This window comes from Sarcophilus harrisii, chromosome 6, assembly GCF_902635505.1.
Source record: "Sarcophilus harrisii chromosome 6, mSarHar1.11, whole genome shotgun sequence".
Lineage (NCBI taxonomy): Eukaryota > Metazoa > Chordata > Mammalia > Dasyuromorphia > Dasyuridae > Sarcophilus > Sarcophilus harrisii.
This window is the reverse complement of record NC_045431.1, coordinates 232,422,275-232,445,027: the sequence shown is the minus strand read 5'-3', so window position 1 is coordinate 232,445,027 and position 22,753 is coordinate 232,422,275. Positions and strand designations below refer to the sequence as shown.

The following is a 22,753-nucleotide window of genomic DNA, read 5'->3' as shown; positions in this document are numbered from 1 at the left end:
CTGCTTATTGTATGTGAGGCACTGTGCTAGTGGGGGTGGGGAGGGAGGAGAGATCTGAGGGAATTGCCTTAAAGTGGGCTGCTTCCGCCTTCCTTAGGAACTGAGGAGAAAAATAGCCCTTGTGAGCTGCAGGCTGGTGAGACTAATTTATAGAAACGTCAGCTAGAAAACTGTGTCAGAGCTCAAAATGACATGGAAAAATTTCTGCACATGCAGCGCAATGCTTTTCTCACTTAGTACCTTGGGGTTTTTTAAGTGTAATATATGGTGATGATTCCCTCCTCCCCAAAAATGCTATAGGAGTTCCTTTGTCAGCAAAGCCAAGTAATCTTTCCATTTGGAGTGGATATCTAATGTGTTTCTTGATAAAATGAAGTTGTTTAAGCTGTTTTAGTTATATATTCTTAGGGATAACTAATCTGTTGAAAAAGAAATGCCCATTGAATTAAAAGAAAGTGTAGGGTGGCATGCTAAAACAAGTCCAAGGTGAGGGAATCACATGTGGGTTCTAGTCCTAACTTTGGCACCATCAGCTGGGTGCTGTTGGACAAATTATACTCCCCATCTCTTTTAGAATAAGAGAATTAAGCTGAAATGACATATAAACTCATTTTCAGCTCTGTAATGCTTTGTATGCAAAGAGAAACTCAGATGTTGTAGGGGAAGGGGGGTAATAATTTATTTAAGTGCCTCCTATGTGCCAGGCATTAGGCTAAATATTTTACAATATTATTTCATTTGATCCTCACAACAGTGAGGATAGGGGCTGTTATTTCCCTATTTTGAGGAGACTGAAGTAAGAAGTTGAGGGGAAGGGGGCTACTAAGTTTCTTGAGTTGGGATTTGAACTTGGCCCTTCCTCTCTTCAGGCCACCATATAAACTATGCAGCAATTGGGATCTAAAAAGACTTGAATGACAGTCTGGGAAAGGATCATTGAGCCCTATTGTCCACCATGCACCTTGGATTTCTTAGAGCAGAGGCAACCAGCACTTCCCAGTGTAGCTGAACCAGATTCAATGTAGTGGAGATATTATTTAACAAAATAAAAACACAGTAAAGCATAATGTTACATTTTAAAGCTAAGTCAATCTTAGGGATCCTGATGTATGGCTTAGTGACACAATTGTCTTAGAGAATTTTTGTGGTTGCAGTGAAAACAAAACAGCAAGGAGCAGGTTAGTGAGAGTGCCACTGGGGTGAGGGGAGGGGGGGACAGGTCGAATCAATAAGCATTTATTAAGTGCTGTTTTGTATCATGCATTGGGTTCACAAATAGGAAAGTGAAACATTCCCTGCCCCTTGAGAAGCTTACATCTAACAAAGGAGACAATGTGTACATGTGTAAGTATATATGAAATGGACGCAAGATGAGTACCATGTAACAGGCCAGGAAAGGTGTAAACAGATTGTAGCATACAAGGAAGGGAGTAATATTAGTAAGACTGCAAGGAAAGGAAGGGACCAAAATGCAAAGAACTTTAAATGCTAAACAGAAATTTGTTTCAGATCCTAGAGGCTGTAGAAAGCCAGAACTTATCCAGGAGGGAGGTGACAGAATCAGACAAATAGTTTGTACTTTAGGAAAATCACTTTGGCAGTCCTGAGTTGAGGAGGATGGATTGGAGTTAGGAGAGGCTTGAGGCAAAGAAAGTAACTAGAATGTTATTGATTATAAGTACGTGAGGCTTGAGGTGGTGAGGGCCCTGTAGTGGAGTAGTGACTGACTGGAGAGAAAGGGACGTATTTGAAAGATGTGGAGGTAGAAACAAAAATTGGCAAATGATTGCAAATGTGGGGTAAATTCGGGGGAGGAGCTTAGGATGACTTTGAGGTTTGAAGTCTGAGTAACAGGAAGATGCCCTCAACAATAATAGGGAAGTTGAGAAGAGGGGGTAGATTTTGGGGAAAAGAAAATGAGTTCTGCTTTGGACTTGTTAAGTTCAAGATGTCTCTGGGGTAATCAGTGAGAAATATCGAACAGGCAATTGTTGATGTGGGACTGGAGGTTAAGAGAGATTAGATTTCGGAATCATCTTTATAGAGATGACACTACTGACGATGGGAACTATTGGAGTTACTGTGTGAGAGTGCAGAGAGAGAAGGAGGCTGAGGGCAGAGCCTTTGGGGCATTCACAGCTAGGAGGTGCAATGTCACACAACTCGAGGAAGGAAAGACTAGCCAGTAAGAGAGTCAGGATAGTGAAGAAGGGTGAAGATAGGAAAGAGCCTTTTAGATTTGACAGATGAGGTCATTGGGCAGTTTCAGTTGAGTGATGAAGTTAAAAGCCAGTTTGCAAAGGGTTTAGAAGTGAATCTAAGGAGAGGAAGTGAAAAAACGGAATGTTCTCCAACTGAATGTTTTTCAAGAAGTTTGGATGAGAAAAGGAAAAAAGCTATGAGATGGTGGCTATAAGGAATGGTAGAAAATGGGTGGGGTATGTTCACGTGCGTGTGTGTGTTTTTCAAAGGATGGGGAAACATGGATTTGTTTGTGGTCAGCAGGGAAAGTAGTAAAAAATGGAAAATGAGAAAGAGGTGATTCTTAAGGTGCAATCTGCTAGAAATGACAATGTGACCCAGAGGGTGGTTAGATCGGCAATGACAAAGGTCTTCTCAGAGACTGGGAAAGGGAAGGACATGGTAGTGGATCATGCCAAAGGATAATAAAATAAGGAAGAGGGACCTCAGGGTAAATGGTCTCAATTTTCTTGGTAAAGTAGGAAGTGAGGTCCTCAGCTGAAGGTGCCCATGGGTGGCTTCAGGAGAGATGAACAAGTTTTAAGCAGTTATCATGAGAGGGTTAGAGAATAAACTAAGGAGAAGGAAAAGCATGGTTTTCTTGGATTTTGTGTGGAGATGAGATGCCATCAGTTTGAGTGGATCTTAAGGGTACAATTGTTGTTCTTCCAGCCCAGATCAGGAAACTTGTGAGCAGGAGGCTTACAAGCAGAGGAATTGGATAATGGGGGCTAGTCTAGAGTTGGGATTTATTCAGCAAGTCATGATAGTTGATAGGACAAAGGAGTGAGGGATTCAAGGGTAGAAGCTAGTATAGTGTTGACTTTGTTCACCAAGAGGTAAAGATGGGGGAGGGAAGAGAATATAGCTGAAACCGAGGTGATGATCTGGGAGAATGCTGTGGGGTTGACCAATGGGAGAGACGGTGAGAACAAAGGGATGGGCTCAGGGAGAGATGGAGAGATGGCAGTTTGTGAAGGGGTAAAGGTAATTTGTAATTTTTGTTCTTTTCTCTGATGTCCTTTGATTCTAGTATCTTCCCTCTATTGATTACTTCCAGTTTATTCTGTCTGTAGCTTGCTTGTACGTAACTATTTTAAGTTGTCTCCCTCTTTAGATTGTGAGCTTCTTAAAATTAGTGACTGACTATCTTTTGGTTTTCTTTGCATCTCCAGTGCCTAGCACAATGGCTGGCACATAATAGCATTTAATAATTGTTTATAGACTGCCTGAATGATTGTTGATTTAGATAAATGGAACCCTGGTGGTTGATGGCAAGGTCAAGGGTGTGCTCCTTGTGTGAACAGAGGGCACCCTTGGGAGGTGGGAGGGAGGCATTTTAGAGCATCAGTATTGAAATCCTCAATCAAAAAGGCTGGAGTTGAGATGGAGAGGGAAATTGAGAGTCACATGCTCAATCCCTGTAAGAGGAGGATAAATAACCTGGGATATTCAAAGGCCAAAGTCCACAGCTCTACTTTTGAAGTTAATAATAACTGGTCTTTCTATAGTACGTTGCAGTTTGCATGAGCTTTATATCCACTATCTCATTTTGTGAGATGAGTGTTATTTTTATCCCCACTTAACATGGGGAAAAAACTGAGGCAGACAGAGGTTAAGTGAGGTTCATAGATCACCACAGATAACAAAACCAAGATTGAGAACCACCAAGTGCCTTGACTAGTGGTACAGAGTCAAGGACTCACATGTTTTAAGCATTAAAATAGGGATTGGAATCCTTTGATTTCTAAAGGCAGTTTTGTCCAGTACTCCAACCAGTTCCCATTTGGTGGTGGTTGTTGTCATGTTTTTAGTTGTATCCAACTCTCGTGACCCTGTTTGGGGGTTTCTTGACAAAGATTCTGAGTGGTCTCCCATTTCCTTCTCCAGCTCATTTTACAGATGGGGAACCGAAGCAAACTGAGTTAAGTGATTTGCCTGGAGTCACAAAGCTAGCAAAGTCTGAGGCTTCCATTTGAACTCAGGAAAACGAGTCTTTCTAATTCGAAGCCCAATGCTCTATCCACTGTACCACCCACCTATCCAGTTTTCTTTTGGTCATTTCCAAATTACCTTAGTTTCCTCTCTTAAAATTTTTTTTTCATTTTATTTTCATTGATACTTTTTGTTTTTATCATTAACTTTTCACTCACTCTATGAACCTGAACTTTTTTGAATGAAATCGCTTTTGACAAAAAGTTTTGTTTTGTATTTGTGTATCATCATCATCATTACTAATGATAACAATAAATTTACTTGCTTATGTAAGAAAGGAATGGACTTATTTTTGTTTTTAAATATTTGTAGAGACATCTATTTCCTGGTTACTGCAGCATGAATTGTAGACAGAAATTGCCTTTCCTGTATTTTCCTTCTGAAAAGAAATTATTTAACACTTGCTTATTTGAAAGCTTTTGTGACAGTTTATGATGGCATGTATCAGGGATGCAACATTGTGTGTATTTTTAGGGCAGCAGTAAGGAGCATCTTGTGGTGGAGAATTGGCTAGTGACAGATGTGATTGGAAGACCAGAGTGATGTAGACAATGTAGACACCAGATGATGGTAGACATCAAAAGTTGGGGTTTGGTCATGTGAAGAATTCACAATGGCCATTCTCTTTGGCAAAAGATAGATTTATTCAAGGGAATAGGTTATAGACAAAATGAAGGAATACCTAGACATCAGAAATGGTAAATGTGACATAGAGTTGGGAGAGCATATGAAAGACAAGCTCTTTAAGTGGAACTCATAATTACCCAGTAGAAAGGGAGAACCCCAAGAGGTTGGGGGCATGCCCTTAGCTGACGGGCTAAATCCAGAAAGGGACTTAGCACTCTAAAAGTTGGCTGTAAGGAGAAGTAGGAGTTAGAGGCCTAGTGGCATGGGAGAAAGGTAAGGGGAAAGACCATGAAGCAGAGTGCCCATGGCGGACTGCCCCAAGGGAGGATAGCAGCTATGGGAATGTCAATAAGTAGATTTTTAAAAGAAAAATTTAAGCTCAAGGACATGACTGGGGTTTCTGACAGGGCATTGCAAGGTGAGGCTGCTGGAGACCTCTACAAGAGGGTGGGTCTCAAGGATTTGATATAACTTGGATTTCAGAATGGACCACTTCCCCAGAGAGTGGGATCATGGAACTAAACTGATCTCTATCAGTGCCTTCTCCCTGCTTGTCTCAGGGATTCGTTCTTTAGTTTCCTTCTGTCCAAAATACTATTCAGGACCTCATCACTAATCAGTGCTTTTCTCTCTCAAGTCCCTAGAATTTTGGGGAATGATATTTGGAAACTACCTCTCCCCTCTCTTTAGTATGGCTGATTTAGCAATCCCAGATCAGAATAGGCAAACATCAGCTAGGTCTGCCAGGAAAACACACACACACACCCCACACCCTATATCACACCAGAGTCAGAAAATAACATACTTCATATGCTCTGTAGTATAGGATTTCTTCCATTTTGTTTTCCCTTTAAGAAGTTCAGACTGTGCCAGTCTTGATTCCAACAGTTTATATTCACCTCAGAAATGGGAACTGAAACCATTGCCTGAGACACAGAAGAGCACTCTGTCCACAACGTACCTCTCATCTAACAGCAGTCTAATTTTTTGTGCTGGCATCCAAATAATAATAACACTTCAATTCCTCTAGACCTTGACATTGTGTTTGAATTTTATATATGATAGTTAAATGCCATAACACATGGATAATTTTATAGATGGGTATGTTGAAGCATCCTGGGACGTTCCTATCCTCCCCCACTGATCTGGCTTGGTGGTCTCATCCACTCCCATGGGGTCAGTTGTCATTTCTATTTACATAATTCCTCGATGTATATATATAGAACTCATCTCTCTCCTGACTGTCCCCTCCTGCATCGTCAGTTGCCTTTTGGACATTTCAAACTGGATGTCCCTCAGGCTTTGCAGGCTGAACATGTCCAGAACAGAGCTCCTGATCTTTGCCCCCTAATCCTTCCCTTTTTCCAGTTTGCCAGTTACTGTTGAGAACATCATTATTCTCCTAATCCCCTAGGATTACAACCTAAGTGTTATTTTTGACTTCTCATTCTCACCTAACCTACATATCGTGTTTGTTTTCAAATGTTGCTTTTCTACCTTCACAGCGGTTTTCCTATCCATCCTAACATAGACAATAACCTTCTAATAATAAATGTTTGTTGACTGACTGAAGCACTGAGGTTTTCCAATTTTTGGCTATTGTTTAATTTAAAAGTAACAAATAAAATTTACCAAATTATTATTATATTATGAAGACAAGTATAGGAAGTAGCTAGGTGAATCAGTGGATAGAGTGTAGTGCTTGGGGTCAAGAAGACCCGATTTATTTTGATCTCAGACATTGCTGTGTGGCTCTGGGCAAGTTAGCCTTAATTCACTGGACAAAATGGCAAACCCGGACAAATATCTTTGCCAAACCCCCGAGGAAGAGGCAGGCACAACTGCCTTTTATTAAAAGGACAAATCTTCATATTTTTCAAATAGAGTACTGATAGGACAATGAGCTTGTCTTAACTATATCTTACTATATTCACATTGTTATAGTAGTTTTCCTCTTACCTTCTGAAATCTTAAAAGAAAGATAATTGAATTGTAACTTAAAATGCCTGTGCTCTGTAGCTGATCTCTTATTTTGATGGGCTGAGGGATAACTGGATCTTTTTTCTTAAAAAATAAAAAAAAAAGACTTCTTCCTTTACTGAAGTCTTGAGTTAATTTTCTTCTCTCCATTTAGGTTAGCCAAGAGGAACCTCACCTGGGCTGACTTTGAGAGTGTGGGGATTGTGCATATAGGTGGTATCTGAAGAGTTGTCAGATCCCAGGTAGGCAGGTCAGTTGCACTGACCATATCTGAAGAAGTAGCCTGAATTGTGAACAAGGATTCATCTTGTGTGTTTCTTTGAATTTCTTGACCTATTCTGGGCTTTGCTTTCCTAATTTTGTCAGCTGAGTGATCTATCCCATCTGCAGTGGGATTGTGAGGATTACTGGGTTAATGTTGGAAAAGCTGACTAACATTGTTCCTGATACTTGGTGGTGGTGGTGGTGGTGGTGGTGGTGGTGGTGGTGGTGGTGGGGGTTCTTATTTTTACATAGTACATATTTAATAATTTATTTTGGCAGAAGAGATTAGTATTGTTTTGTTTAGTTCAGTTATTTTTCAATCTTGTCCCCATTCTTTGTGACCCCATTTGGGGTGTTCTTGGCAAAGATATTGAAGTAGTCCGTCATTTCCTTCTCCAGTTAATTGTATTTTATTTTATCTTTTACTTTTCTTTCTTTTGGTATTTATATTTTTCAAATACTTGTAAAGATAGTTTTCAACATTCTTTTTTTGTAAGATTTTGAGTTCTAAATTTCTCCTTTCCTCCCGCCTCCCTAAGATAGCCGGCAATCCGATACAGATTTTATATGTACAATACTTTTTAATATATTTCCATATTTGTCATGTTGGCACCGGGGGCTTTTTCTGTATTTGTCTGGGGCAGATTTCAGGAATGTCAGGGGAGAAGGGGTAGATCCCATTCTCAGCATGTGGAGATCATATACAATGAAAGCAGAAAGTGATGGGTGCTTCCTGGGCTGAATTAGATTGTTGTTAGCCTAGAGGTGTGTTGTGGACAGTCTCAGGCAGTGGTTTCAGTTTCCATTTATAGGGTGAAACAGTTTCTTCCCTTTAGAGAGATGGTCATCAAAAGTTCTTTTCCCATTAGCAAATAGAGCCATATCTAAGCATTTAAGGCTGTCCTTTTGATTTTTTGTGTGTGAGCTCTCCAGGCAATTAAGATCTCTGCTTGTTTTTTTTCCCAGCAGGTTGTTCTTCCCTTGGGTTTCCTGGGGACCTTGTGTGCCTTTGAAAATCCTTCTCCACAGGACACTCCTGAGACAGGCCTTCATTTGTTTTCTTTTCATTGAAAATGGATATTATCCCAACTTTATGTTGTCTGCCTTCTGCTTCCAGTTTTGATCATATTTTTGTGTTGGATAAAAAAAAAAGTATGTCTGGGACATTTGACGGCATTAGTGTAACTCGTTTTAAGAAGACTTAGTAAGTCAGATTTGCAGCTAACTAGATGATACGTTTTGTTCTTTTCTGTAATAACTGTAATTAACATTTATGTAGCTTTATATCTTCAAAGCATTCTTTGGCCATTAGTCATTCACCATCTTGTGCAGAAGACTGCCTGACACCCATTCTGTAGATGAGGGTTGAGAAAGGTTAGGAGGATGACTTGGTTCTGAACCAGTTTCTGGTATTGGGTTTGTCTCTGGAGGCTGTGTAAAGTTTAATCTCGACTTGAGGTATTTTAGTTTTTGAGCATCAATATTTTCTCAATCTGTAAATGATGATGCTGATTTCTGTATTTGTTCCTGGGCTTTTTGTCCTCAGTAACAGCACCCGAGGGTCATGAATTTGGAACTGGAAGAACTTTAGAGGTTATTTAGACTACCTTATTTGACAAGTGAGGAAAATGGAAGCCCAGAGCTTTGTCAGGAGATATCCAAGGCCATATAGGTAGCTAGTGATTGAATCATAGTGGAACTCAGACTTCCTTCCTTTGCCCCATTGTCTCCCCTGTGCTGTGTGTTAGGCTCTATTGGTGCTGGGAGGCCATTGCAGTCAGTGGCTGGGCATTGGCAAAGCCTTACTGAGCTTTGAAGTTAGTGTTAGCCCTTGACTTACTTCTATGTAGAAGAAGAGTAGTCATCATGCCTGAAATTTCTAACACCTTGTTGTTTTGAGGCTTTTACAGATCATCTCATCAATCTTTATTCATCATTCTGATGGAGGAAGGAAAGGGTTATTGTGCCTTTCAGTTTAAATATGGAAGAAAATTTGTCAAAACTTGTCAAAAATTATATAATAATTTGGTTGTGAAGCCTTGAATTGAAGACGTAGCTTTAGACTTTAATCAGATTTATGAAGCTTATCAGATAGCACTTGGACATGGGTTTGATAGAATGTAAAAGAAATTTCAGATATACTTGCTTGTTGTCGAAATAGGATGAAAAATACGAAGTTAAAAGCTCCCAAAGTTTAGAATTATTTTTTATGTAAATAAAATTTAAATTTTTCCAAATACATGCAGTGACAGGTTTCAACTTTCACCTTGGCAAAACCTTGTGTTCCAAATTCTTTTCTCTCTCTTCTTCCCTCCTTCCTCCCTAAGGCAGTAAGCCATCCCATATAGGTTAAACATGCAGTTTTTCTAAACATATTTTCTTACTCATGCTGTGGAAGAAAAATCAGATCAAAGGGGAAAGAACCACAAAAAGGTGAAAATACTGTGCTTTGATTCACAGTCTCCATACTTCTCTCTCTCGATGCAATGTTACTTTCTATCCTAAATCTATTGGAATTGTCTTGAATCATCACATTGTTGAAAAGAACCAAGTCCATCATAGTCGATCATCACATAATTTTGTCTTATTATTCATTTTTCATAAGATTTTGAGTTCCAGATTTTTTCTTTGTCCCTCCCCATGCAGTCATGTTAATTAAACATTAGTCATGTTATGAAAGAAGAAAAAGCAAAAGGAAAAAACTAAAAAATAAAAATAGCCTGTTTGGATCTACATTCAGATTCCATAGTTCTTTCTCTGGGTTTGGGTAGCATTTTCCATCATGAGTATTGGAACTATCTCGGATCACTGACTTGCTGATTAGAGCTAAATCTGTCATAGTAGATCTTTGTACAGTGTTGCTCTTACTGGGTACAATGTTCTCCCGGCTCTACTCAATTTCACTCATCATCAATTCACATAAGTCTTTCCAGCAAACATTAGAGTTATTAATAAGCTGGCCTGGAAAGTCCCTCCAATTTGGAAATTCTTTGTCTTATGTTGTAGTTTCTGTTGTGACAGTCAGTTGCCTCTGTGCACTTGTTCTAACCTAAATGTGAGAAAGACTTACACCTTTGCTACTGTATCTAAGGTCCTGTCCATTGTGAGCTTTCCCAGGAATAGTGATGTGTTGTGATCCAGCTATATTGTCTTACGTTCTATACTAAAGATAGCATGCTTTTAATAACGACAATGATAATGATTTTATATGGCATTTAGTATATGCCAGACACTGTGCTAAGTGCTTTACAATTAATATCTCATTTGATCCTCTCAATGATCTTGAGAGGTGAGTGCTATCATCCCCATTTACAGATGAAGAAACTGAAACAAGTTAAATGATTCACTCCCAGGTCTGGGACCGCATTTGAACCCAGGTCTTGTTGACTTCAGGCCAGTGGAAGGCCTTTTGGATTGAAAGGGGATTTTAGGACTGCACTTCAGTGTAAAGGAAGATGTTCTCCATACCAAACTTACTGGTCTATATAAGGATTCAACTTGTGATTTCAGGCACGTTAAGCATATCGTCCACATGCCACGACAGTGACTACTTACTTGGTGTTTATTGGGTTGGATTGCTGACTTTAGCCTTTAGCAAAAGAACAGAGACTCATCTTTGGTATCTGGAATTCTTTGAGGGATTGGTTTGGGATTCCCCAATAAATCTCATTGAATATTGGGCATATTTAGAGAAGATCATATTCTAAGAAAATTGATTTTGAAGTTGTTTCAGTTACGGGGGGAGGGGGGAGACAAAGCCAACAGTTTTGAACATGTAGTAGTAGATGGCCATTAAATGTGTGGCAGATTTGACCCTTTTTTTGGTACCCTTTTGTTATTTATCTGATGGAAGAAGGGCTTCCTCTGGCTTATCTGCACTGAGGAAATTATATGGTTTTTTAATGAGGTAGGAGGCAGAGGTACTTGCCTATTAAATGCTCTGGATTTGGAGCCTTTGTTGGCAGAGGTAAATAGTTAGGTCAGGGGTGTGTAATAGGGAGGGAGGGAGGTAAGAAATGTATGGAGGTGTCTTGGGTACGTGTTTGCAACATTTCATAGTTGACAGAACATTCCAGATATAATTAGGATACATTTCTATACCAGTTCTACTTTGAAGTTGTAGTTCTAGCTCAACTGGTAAACAGATTTAAATCCTGCATAGAGTCCATAAAATCTCCTCCCCTGATTGGTATTTGTCACATACTGGTGGACTTGGGAGTGATTCTCCTACCAATTGTAGGAGTTGACTTTCAGAAAAGAATCTACTTTTCTTTTTAGTAGTGAATTTCTAGGCAAGATTTTGTCAGAGAGTAGAGTCAGATCCATCTCACCTTTTCAGATTAGAGTTGAACAAAATTATTTCTATGGTTTCATCTTTCACATGTGCAGCTGCCTCAGTACCTCTCTGAAGGAGTCTCTCAGCTTGCATTTTTCTGTACCTAGCTCATTTGTGCATGTAATGAACAAACACAGTGGGATCTTGTATTCTTTTTTGCCTTTTAATCATTTGTTTAGTAGGGAAATGATCTACTATTGAAAAACACTAGTAAACATGCCTTTTAATTCCCCTTCTCATTTTCAAGGATGTTTTCTAATGCTGCTTTGACCATTCTCTAGATTTTATAGAGATGAGAAAGTAGACCCATAGATCAATGTTTGCTGCTATCTTCTTGGGTACTAAAACTTGGGTACTGAAATATTTTTCGCCATTTGTTTGGAAGCTTTATCTCTAAGATGTCTTGAAAGTTGTCCTTTCTAGGATGGAGATCTTCCGTATAGATTTGGAAATTACTTCATCTTAGAGTTCCTGGCTTCAAATTGAGTTCTCCCACTTACTCTCTGCAGGTTTTGTTCCTAACTTCCCCAAGCCTTGGTTCCTCAATTATAAAAGATGTGGGACTAGATGACCCCTAAAGTCCTTTCTCTTCAATGATGTCTGAAAACCAGAGAAAAGAATTAATGAATTAAGATAGAAGAGGGACAAAGTTTCTCCTTTCCTCAGAAACCCCTGACAAACCCCAAACCTCTTACTTTTTGATTTAGTGGTAAAGGATTGATTCATCCTCAGCCCACCTGGTGACTGCTAGTTCCCAGGGAATAAACTTTCTCTGAACTGACCTGGGGAAAGTAACCTTTGAGAATAGCTGTTGACTTCCTGCTGGACTCTTCATGTAGTTAAGCCCTCCTCTAGTTCAGTTGTCTACTTTACCATAATGGCTTTGAAGCTTCAGAAAGCTCCTGCTAGCACTTGGTTGTGCCGGTTCTCTTGACCTTCTCTTTCTCCTTTGTCCTTTATCATACACTTTAGACGACACTCCTCCTCTTTTCCCCTTCTATTGCATTTATATGCCAGGAAAAGAGAATTTAGAGAAATAGCAGTAGCAAATTTCTGGTAACTAAAAGGAAAAAAGCACTTAGCTTAATTAGTTAGTATTTCCCACCCACCACACCATAGAGCTTTCGGGATCTTATCTTCCTCCAGAACCACTCCACTTTTATCCTAAATAGAGACATACATTCTCAAAGTGGATAGATCTGCTTAGTCTGGGTTGTGGTGCTTGATTTATCCTCTGCCAGTACACAAGCCACTTTGTTAATGGAAGCCTTTACATACTTCTACCACATCAGCCCATTTTGATTCAAGATAAACATTACTTAGATAACCAGAGTCATTATGGTGTAGTGGGAAGCACCTTGGCCCAGTCAGGCTGAGTCTAAGGCTTATCCCTGAATGGTTTTGTGTGGATCATCCCCATCCTGAATAAACTCCAAAATGTGGAGTTCTTCTTCTTTAAAATATAATGGTTCTCTCTGGGAGCAGGTTTCTTGGGGAGGTTTTCTGGAGGCAGCCTTAGTTTCAGTTAAAAGTAATAATCACCCAAATGCAGCCAGGTGCTAAAAGTTCAGATCTTTTATTGTGTCCTTCAATATAGCCCGGTTAGCTTTCTTAGAGGCCTCTCTCTCTCTCCTTGGTTCTAAGAGCTCTTGCAACTTTGTCCTTTGCTTCTGCCTCTGCTTTCTTCAGCCTCCAGCCAGCACCAAGGTGGAAGATGGAATGAATCTCTTGTCTCCTTGCCTGGGGCTCGGCTAGCTTTCTGGAGAGCCTTTCAGACCAGCCTTGGTCTCAGTGGGGGAAATGCAGGAGCCCAGCCACCACAGTGGTGTGAGATGAAGTGAATCTGGTTGCGCTTCTGAGAGAGGGCTTGAACTGTGGATCATCCCCGTCCTGAATGAACTTCATGGTCCTCTCCATCTCCAAAATACCTCTGAGGGTTTACCTTCTCCCCATCCCACCCATACCTCACAAAGGGAGAAATCCCTTCCTTTGTGATCATAGGCTCCAAACTTTTCTCAGCTGTAAGTGGCTATACATTAAAAACATAAATCAAGTGAAATTCTTTTGAGTTAATCAATCAGGATTTGGTGAATGCTACAGTTTTTAAGGCACTGGATTCCAAAACATTTGGGCACTAAATTAAAATGGATTAGATGGGAGGTAGTGGTTGGTTTTTTTCTCTAGCATTAAGAAATCTTAGTGAATTTTGCTGATTTAAATAAATTTAAATGGTGGGATTTATGTGAAGAGTGGGACCTACTAGGGCTATATTTGCGTTTTCCTATTTGTCTATGAGTCTATTTTGATTTTGGGATTATTTAGTTAGGACAAATGTCTGATAAGTAGAATTACATAAAGAAAAACTCAGATAGATCTTAAAAATTGTTATTGATGTGCTGGCTAAGATTTGCAGGGAATGAAGTTAAGATTTGATATTTACTGCCCCAGGCAAGGGACTTAACCATTATGATCTGTAAGGCCCCTTCCAGTTCTAAATCTGGGACCATGTAACTAAACTTGTGGTTTTCTAAGCCAGGGAATGTAACCATGGACACATCCCTTGGGGCTGACACAGAGGGTAGGAATGAAGGTCCTCTCTAGGGGGACACCTTCCCTTTCCTAGGCAACAATACCATTGCTACTGACATCGGAAGACTTTTTGATTTAGAGAGCATTGGTCTTTGTGTGCATAGTAGTTGCTCAATAAATGTTCCAGAAGAATACAGGCACAATTTGGAGTTTGACTTCTTTTTTCTTACTGTGCTTTAAAAGCTTCTGCTGGGTGCTGCCTTTATTTGTAACCTCTTCTGAATTCTCAGCTTTTATCCAGGAGTCAGACTTGAACTGTGCAGTAGTCAGGCTGTGCTCCTCCTTAGGTCCCTCATTTTGGATTGGCCTGAAGTCCCCTCTAGAAAAGTCCTCCTAATGACAACAAAGCTGTCCATTGTAGAAACCCCTTGGTGTCTCCACCTACGCAGAGTCACATTGGGCCACATCCAGCCCTCGAAGTCAAGATTTGACATTTTGTGTTTAATCTTCCAGTTGTTTCTTGAACTTCACTTGAGCCAGCCAGAGAAGCCAAACAGCAGCAGTAGAAAGGCAGTTTTTTTTTCCCCTAAAGGAAGAAAGAAAGGAATTAAAAAAAAAAAAAAAAAAAAAAAACAAAAAACTTGAGCCCAGGGTGATATCTGTCATTGCCTTTGCAAAATAAAAGAAAGACTGGAAGCAGTTCTCAATGTCATCTGCTCCAAAAAAGGTTGCACAAGATGCTCTCCAAGTCCTCTTCCAGCCTTAAAGTTTTATGTGTGTGTGCTGTGGCTCCCTCTCCTCTCTTGCCTCCAAAACTACCCTTAACATAAAGGCTGTGGGGAGAAATTATGGTCAGAATTATTCAATGTTTACTCAGTTCATCATTTTAACTTTTCCACTGTAGCTATAGCCCAAAGCCTACTGTTTTCTCCATGAAACTAAACTTGGTTACTTTCTGTTTTGTTATCTAGTAACAGTTACTGATGTGCTCCTTAGAAATTTAAAGATTATGTTGCTGTTTTTTTCTTCTTGCCTCTGGGTTCTGAGAGAATTTCAAAGACATTGATAACATTTTATCTAAATTTTAGATGAAGAGTTGACAGTAGTTGATTGGGTGAATCCTCTTTCTCCACCTCCACCCCTCCATTCTGTCCATTAACTTGAAGGGGAGAAATTATGCAGTTATTTTCACTAGTCTCTAAGTGGAAATTGAGCACTTTCTTCAGTATTATATATATATATTCTGAAGGGGTCTATAGATTATAGCAGACCCTACTTTTGATTAACACTACATAAATGTTAATTACTTGCTCAAGATCAATTTGAGTCAGTGTTTAAGCCTAGGTCACCTGACTCCTAATCTACCAGTTTTTTTCTATTATACTATTTTTCCTTTTGGTCTGATCTAAATGTCAGAATTTAGGGGTATCCGGGAATCTTAGGAAGCTTCTCATTTAAAGATGAGGACATGGAAGATTTGAGAAATTACATAGCAGAGTTAGGATTTGAATACAGGTCTCGGGCCTCCACATCAGTTGGGCCATTTCTACTACACAGAATTGTGGTTTGGCGTTTCTAGACTGAGAGTCATTTACTTATTTTCCATATATTTGATAGCTAATAAGGAAAGGTCCTTCCTGAAGAGAGCAGGCTAGCCCTAGCCCATGAAAAATTGTGAAATCCCTGCTGAAGTAGGAACTTTGGAGGATGGGAGCTGGGGGCGGTGCTGTCTAGCATTAGTGCTTTCTGGCCAGGGCATCAGTGTCTATTGCATTTGGATTCACAATGGCTTAGATTAATTAAGGCTCCCAAATTTGCCAGAGTAAGCATTTTTAAAAGGTGATTATGTTTTTCTCCTCTTTTTTGGAAGAATTTAGGGCAGAGCAATAATGGGAGGGTGGCTTGTTGGCAGGCCATGATTTTAAGCATAGTCTAACGCACAGAACCTTATCGTTGGAAAAACGCTTTTAAAGATTGGTTTTGTGGACTGGTGAATGCCGTCAGGAATGCGCTATTCTTGGTACCCTTTGTCTCCGTCTGGTTTCAGGACAGATTTGGGAAACTTGTCTCTTCCTTCTTTTTAAAAAACAGAATGAAAAACATACTTGACTGGCACTTCCTGCTCAGCAACAGGCCCGTCTGACTTCAGTTTGATTTAGTTCCCTTTGTTCTTTTTAGAGAGAACAAAATAAAAATCTTTTTCCAGGTGGCTGCCTAGAGCAAATCTGGAGAAAAGTCCTTTCTTTTTTAAAGGAACCGAGCAAATGCTTTACTCTAGACAGAAGTGGGAGATCCCTATTTGTGTTTCATTCCCTCAGAACTCTAGTCTGATGGTTGTTGGGAGCCTGAGAATGGAAGAATTTTGCTCCCTTGGCTTTTCTAGGGAAGTTTAATTGGAGATCTGCGTTTAGGGTTTTTGTTTGTCATTTTCTTGACACTCAGATCCAATTACTTCTTCCTTCTTGCTCCCACAGGAAGCCCAGGTGATTTCACAACTTTCTGCAGCATCTGAGAGACTTCCAAAGCATTTTCTTCCTTCTCTGGGGTTACTTAAGGCCATAGTCAGGGTTGGTAGGGTTCAGACTGCTGTCTTCATCAGCACTTCACAGTGCTCTAAACCCTGTTAAAAATCCAAAGTAGTTTATTTTATTCAGATTACTTTGATGTTGTGGTGTTAGGACAAAAGGCCTCTCAAAGCTTGTCCTGGTTCTTTTGAACTCTCCTCAGTGCTCTTTCTTGATAGAGAAGCTTCTCTTAACTTCATGAAGGTTCACTAGACAGTAGAGAGGAACTAATGGTAATAGACCACTGTTTTGTGAAGGCCCAGGTCCTCTAAACTCATTTCTCTTCCAGCTTCTGATGTCCTCATTCCTTATTTTTGGGTCTCTCCACTCTCATTCTGAAGATGTCTCCACCCCATGGTTTCTTCTCTGCTTATTCTTGTCTAAAACTGCTCTTATCATGAAGAGCCCGGGTTATTTGCTCATTTTTCCAATGACTTTATTCCTGATACTGCCCTTACTCTGTGGACTTGGCCACGTTGGTGTTTTACCTCCATTTTCCCTCCCCCTTCTAGGTCTTTTCGTGTTTTTTTCCTCCTTAGAATGAAAGCTTCTTGAGGGTAAGGATTATCTTTTTTTAGTTTATTTGTATGTATGGGTGTTCGTGGCACATTAGCACATTGTCTGGCATGTGGTAAATGCTTAATAAATGCAGATTCTATTTTGCTGTATTCTGCAGTCTGCTTTTCCTAGGATTTTTAAAAATTCTGTTTTTATTTTCTGTTCCAAATTCTCTCACTCCCGCAACTCCTCTCCCACTCATAGAAAAGGCAAGAAAAACAAAATTCATTACAAATATGACGTCATGAAAAACGTTCACATTAGCCATGTTTGTCCAAGGTAGGGGGGGTGAGGATGGAATGCTTCTTTACCTGTGGGTACAAGAAAAAGAAAAAGGATAAACTCTGAGTCCTGTTCTCTTTCTGGAAGTTGATAGTGGTTTTCATGCTAGGTCTCTTGGAATTGTGGTAAATCATTGTATTGATCAGAAGTACTAAGTGTCTAATATTTAATTCTCTTTATAATGTAGTTACTGCATAAATTGTCCTGGTTTTTCTCACTTTGTATCATGATGTTCATATAAGTCTATCCATCATTCATCATCATCATCTTCATCATTTCTTACAGCATAATAATATTCCATTATATTCAGATACCATAACTTAATCATCCATTTCCCAGTTGATGACCAGCTCATTCTTTGACACCATGGAAAAAACTGTTTTAAATATTTTTGTATATATGGGTGCCTTTTCTTTTACTTTGACCTCTTTAGAGTATAGATCTAGTAGTAGTATTGTTGGGTCAAAGGGTATGTAGAGTTTTACAGCTTTTTGAGCATAGTTCCAAATTGTTCTCCAGAATGATTAGACTAGTTCATAGCTCTGCCAACATTACATTAGTGTGCCTGTTTTCCCACATCCTCTCCAGGATTTGTCATTTTCCTTTTCTGTCATCTTAGCTAATGAGATGGCTATGAGGTGATGCCTCTGGGATTTTTTAATTTGCATTTCTCTCATTATTAGGGATTTAGAACTATTTTTTAATATGATGCTTTAATTTCTTCCTCAGAAGAACATAAATTAGATTAAAATTAGAGCTTGACCATTTTTATCAATTGGGGAATTGCTCTTATTATAAATCTGACTCAGTTTACCATCTGTTTGAGAAATGAGCCTTTATCACAGAAACTGGCTGCAAAAATTTCCCATAGGTTCTTGTTTTTCTTCTAATTTTGACTGCATTGTTTTTGCAAAAACCTTTTGAGTTTTATGTAATAGAAATTATCCATTTTACCTCCCATGAACCATATCTCTTTCTTTATTTATGAAATCTTCCTCTAACAGGTAATTTCTTCCATGATTCCCCCGATTTGTGTATATCACCTTTTATGATTAAATCATATATCCATTTTCAGTTTATCTTTCTAGATGGTTTGAGATGTTGATCTTTGCTTACCTTTTGCTAGACTGCTTTTTAGTTTTCCTGGCATTTTTTTGTCAAATAGGGAGTCCCTGCCCCAATATCTGGGGTCTTTGGATTTATCAAACACTAGGCTGCTCTGTTCTATTGATTAATCACTTTTATTTTCTTTGGTTCTTATCCAATAACAAATTGTTTTGATGAGTCCTGCTTTGTAATACAGTTTGAAGTCTGGTACTGCTAGGGGTATTTCCTTTACATCAGATTTTCCTTGAGTCTTTTGATATTCTTGACCTTTTATTCCTCTTGTGGAATTTTAAAATTATTTTTCTAGTTCTATAAAATAGTTCTTTGGCTTGATTGGTATGGCATTGAATAAGCAAATTACTTTAGATAAAAGAAACAGAGTAAAAGTCAGGGGATCTTCTTGTCAGTCACAAATGGTACAACACCTGGGCATGTATACCATGTCACCAAAAAAGTAACATATCAGGGGGCAGATACTCTAGAAGGACCAGAAATGAACTTGGAACAAAATTCTCCTCTGTGATTCTGATCATTTATGTACACATACCCAAAAAAATGAGCAAAAAAGAGAGAAGGGGAAAGGGAAAGAGTATACGGTTGCTCAACCAGCCATACAATTTTTAAAATTGTCAGTATTTTAAAAATAAATTGTTGGTGTTAATAGGTAAACAACTCATCAATTCTTAAGGAAATTCTTAAGGAAAAGGCATACAATTAAAAACCCCAACTATGGCACTCAATTTTATGGAAAAACCCAACAAAATAGATAAGCCATTGGCTAATTTTGTTTTTTTAAAAAAAGAAAGAAAAGCAAGTTATCATTATCAAAAATGAAAAGGGTGAATTCACAAACAATAAAGATGAAATAATTTTGGTAGATTTTTTTTAGCTATTAGTCAGTCTGAAATCTGGCTTTTGCAGTGTACTTTAAGGATAAACTCTACTCACAATTCAGAATATGTCAACCAAGTAAGTATATTACAGTAATAACAATAGTAATTATAATAATAGCCAACATTTATAGAGCGCTTACTGTGCATGAGGCACTATGCTGAGAGCTTTAGAGTTATTATTATATCATTCTCATAAGAACTCTGAAAAGTAGGGGCTGTTATTATTCTCATTTTATAGATGAGGAAACAGAGGCAAGTAAAGGTTAAATGACTTGTTCAGGATCTCATAGCTAACAAAAGTCTAAGACCAGATTTGAACTCAGGTCTATGAGATGCCAGGCCCTGCCTTCTGTCCACTTCTTCACTTACTGCTGCCCCTAAAATGCATCTCACTGTCCCCAGATTAAGTGCCTCCCATAGGGCAGGCAGTGGCATTGGGGATACAAATGCCTGTCCTGAAGCACTTCACTATGCATTCTGGGAGGAGGAGCCTGCTGCCTCAGTCCACACAAATTCCTACTCTTCATTCTTAGAATGCCCTGCAATCCTACACATCAATCCCAATGATTGTAACTTCTTTCCTGACATATTCCTCATAGTGACAGTTACAGAGAAACAAGGACCTACAAGAATACATATAGACAGTAAGAGGAGGGGTCATTCCTTTGGTTTATTTTGATGGATTTTAGACTGTACTGAAAGTTTTTAGAATCAAGTGCAGGGCTAGGAGTAACTTAGTTGACATTTTGATTAGTGATTTTGCTCATTTTGTCCTCTTGAGCTATCTTCTTAGTTGAGATTTAAGAGGTTGTAAAGGGAGGAAATGTTATGGTTTTCCCATTCACTTTACTTTTCTAGTGTCCTGTAATGGAGAAAGCACTTTTCTGGTTTTTCTCCAACCTCTGTGATGGCTCCTTTATTGTCTGGACTATTTGATCATCTCACAATAAAATGTGGATGTGTTCCCAGGAAAGCTTTATTGTATGCTCTCCTGTCTCAGAACCACAGACTGGCAAAGTTGGAAAGACCAATTCATGTGTGACAAAGTATCCTCTCTTCACTTTACCCAAAAAGTTGTTATATGGCCTTCCTAGAGGGCCTAAAGTGAGGAGGTCCCACAGTAGGGAAAACTTTTTAAAAGCAGGGAAACTTTTTTCTTTCTTTCATCCCTAATCCTCTTGTCATTGTGTTTATCAGAGTACTTGTCTTTCAGAGTTGTTTTTCTTTATGCTATTGTGGTATTGTTGTATACATTTTTTTTTTCTTTTGGCTCTGCTTATTTTACCTACATAATTTTTTGCATGTTCTTATTAGATTTCTCAGAAGTGGTCCTTTTCATTATTTCTTATGGCACAATAATAGTCCATTACATTTATATAACAAATTTTGTTAAGTCATTCTGACATTTTAATGTACACCCCCTTAATTCCCAGTTATTTGCTACATCAGAAAATGCTACTGTGAATATGGTTGGCAATATGGGTTCTTTCCCTCTTGTTTTGGGGGTCATGAATCCTTTCCTAATTCCCCCAGACTTTGTCTGGACCTCTCTTTTGCCTCTATCACATTCTACTTTGTATTATACTTATCTGTGCTTATCATATCCCCTTAGTAGACAGTAAACTCCTTGAGGGCAAGAGCCTCTATTCCTTTTCATTGTTTATATTGTTAGTGTCTGGCACATATGGGTAGGGAGGAGTGTGTTTTTCAGATTTTTACAACTCTTTTACCGCATCTGTTTTTCTGACCATAATGCCTTTCATCAACTCATTTGTGCTTTGGGACCCCATAAATAGCTCTTTTCAAGCCTTGATGCTAGCCTTTTGTGTCATGGGATATGACTCCCTCCGGTACACTCTGATCCATCCTAAATGGTGCTCTCTGTCTCTCCGTCTCTGTGTCTCTGTCTCTCTCTCTCTCTCTCATGCTTTGGACTTGTATTCCCTCAGAGAATCATGCTACTCTTCCTTCAAGATGCAGCTGAAGCTCCACTTTCTCTTTGATTTCCTTCCTGATTCTCCCCAACTGCTAATGCCCACTCTCCCAGATGACCTCATATTTAATCTGTTAGGATTTATTTGTATTTATTTACCTTTTATCTTTTCTGTAGCTATCTACGCATACTTTTGTTGTCTTCTATATCACACTTGCCAACAGATTGTTTCGTTCACTCTACCTGTAGTCCCAGGCCTTGCCACATATCCAGGGGATTTAATAAATGTTATTGATCATTTGTGTATGAGGAACTCTCAGGGAAGAAAACTTATTCTCCCAGTGCAAAGTCACGCTTCTGAGCAACTTCAAGTCTTGGCAAGTTTCTTAGGGACCTGAGAGGATCCAGGCTTTGTGTATGTGCCAGGGGCAAGACTTAAACCCAGGACTTAATGGTCCAAGGGCAGCTCCTCTTCATCAGTGGTCTGCCTTTGCCTGGGATGTGGTGGTTAATAGATTTTTTTTTTTAATTTGTATTTTAAAAGGCAATATCCTGTGTAGACAAAATGACAGGGGCAGGATTGGAGATCCTGGAATAGCAGAAAGTTCTTTAGTTTTGTTTTTCCTTCTTTTTCCTATGAAGCATAGTCATAGTACTGTCAAATTAAAAGAAGGAGAAAGATGGGCATTGATACATTTGAAAATGCAAAGAGAACAGAGGAAAGACCAGAAAAAAATACAAATAGAATACCTTTAAAAGTTACACATGACATTACTACTGCTTAAAAGGAAAACCAGACTATCCACAACCTACTTTATATGTGGGAATGCTCTTTTGGGGTTTAAGTTTAGATTAAAAGTAAAAAAATTTTAAGCTTTTTTGTTTGACAAAATGCTAATTTTATGTTTGTTTATTTTTTGGTTTGGGGGCCAAAACCCATTATTGGGGCCTAGACCCTATAGTGAGAGGAACAGTGAATTAATAATGAATTGACCTAGAATAAGTTGAGGGAGTTGTCTTATTTTAGGATCAAAATATTCAAAATACCAAGGTGGAAGAAATTTTCCTCCTTCCTCTTTCCTCATTTTCATCCCTCATTTAAGTAGAACTGAATTTTTAGTGGGAAGCTTTTCTATCCACGCAATAATCTTTCAGTGCAATTTTTGTGTCTCCAGATTTCCATGAGGATAACTTCCAAGGACCTGGATGGCCTCATTTTAGCTGCTTCCACACCTGTTCCCCCCCCACTCTGTGCCTGGGGTGGTAGTGGTACCTGAGAGCCATGAAGGTTGTCCCCGAGAAGAATGCTGTCCGGATACTGTGGGGTCGAGAAAGGGGCACGCGAGCCTTGGGGGCTCAGCGGCTTCTACAGGAGCTGGTGGAGGATAAAACTCGGTGGATGAAATGGGAAGGAAAGGCAAGAAACCTTCTGTCCTGGGACCTG

At 39.2% G+C, this 22,753-nt stretch overlaps 1 protein-coding gene across 9 annotated transcripts in view; it reads left to right on the top strand.

Annotated features, from left to right (window-relative positions):
- The window catches only part of AMBRA1 (autophagy and beclin 1 regulator 1), a 168,514-nt gene that overhangs the window by 10,058 nt on the left and 135,703 nt on the right, over nt 1-22,753 (top strand). For 7 of the 9 annotated variants that reach the window (XM_031943017.1, XM_031943016.1, XM_031943013.1 and 4 more), the window contains exons 2-3: nt 6,998-7,085; nt 22,485-22,726. In XM_031943017.1, the coding sequence (XP_031798877.1) occupies nt 22,592-22,726 (135 nt within the window). In that variant the 5' untranslated portion in view covers nt 6,998-7,085; nt 22,485-22,591. Of the gene's footprint in view, nt 1-6,997; nt 7,094-22,484; nt 22,727-22,753 lie in introns of all 9 variants that reach the window. The other 2 variants (XM_031943014.1, XM_031943015.1) reach the window with 2 other exon arrangements.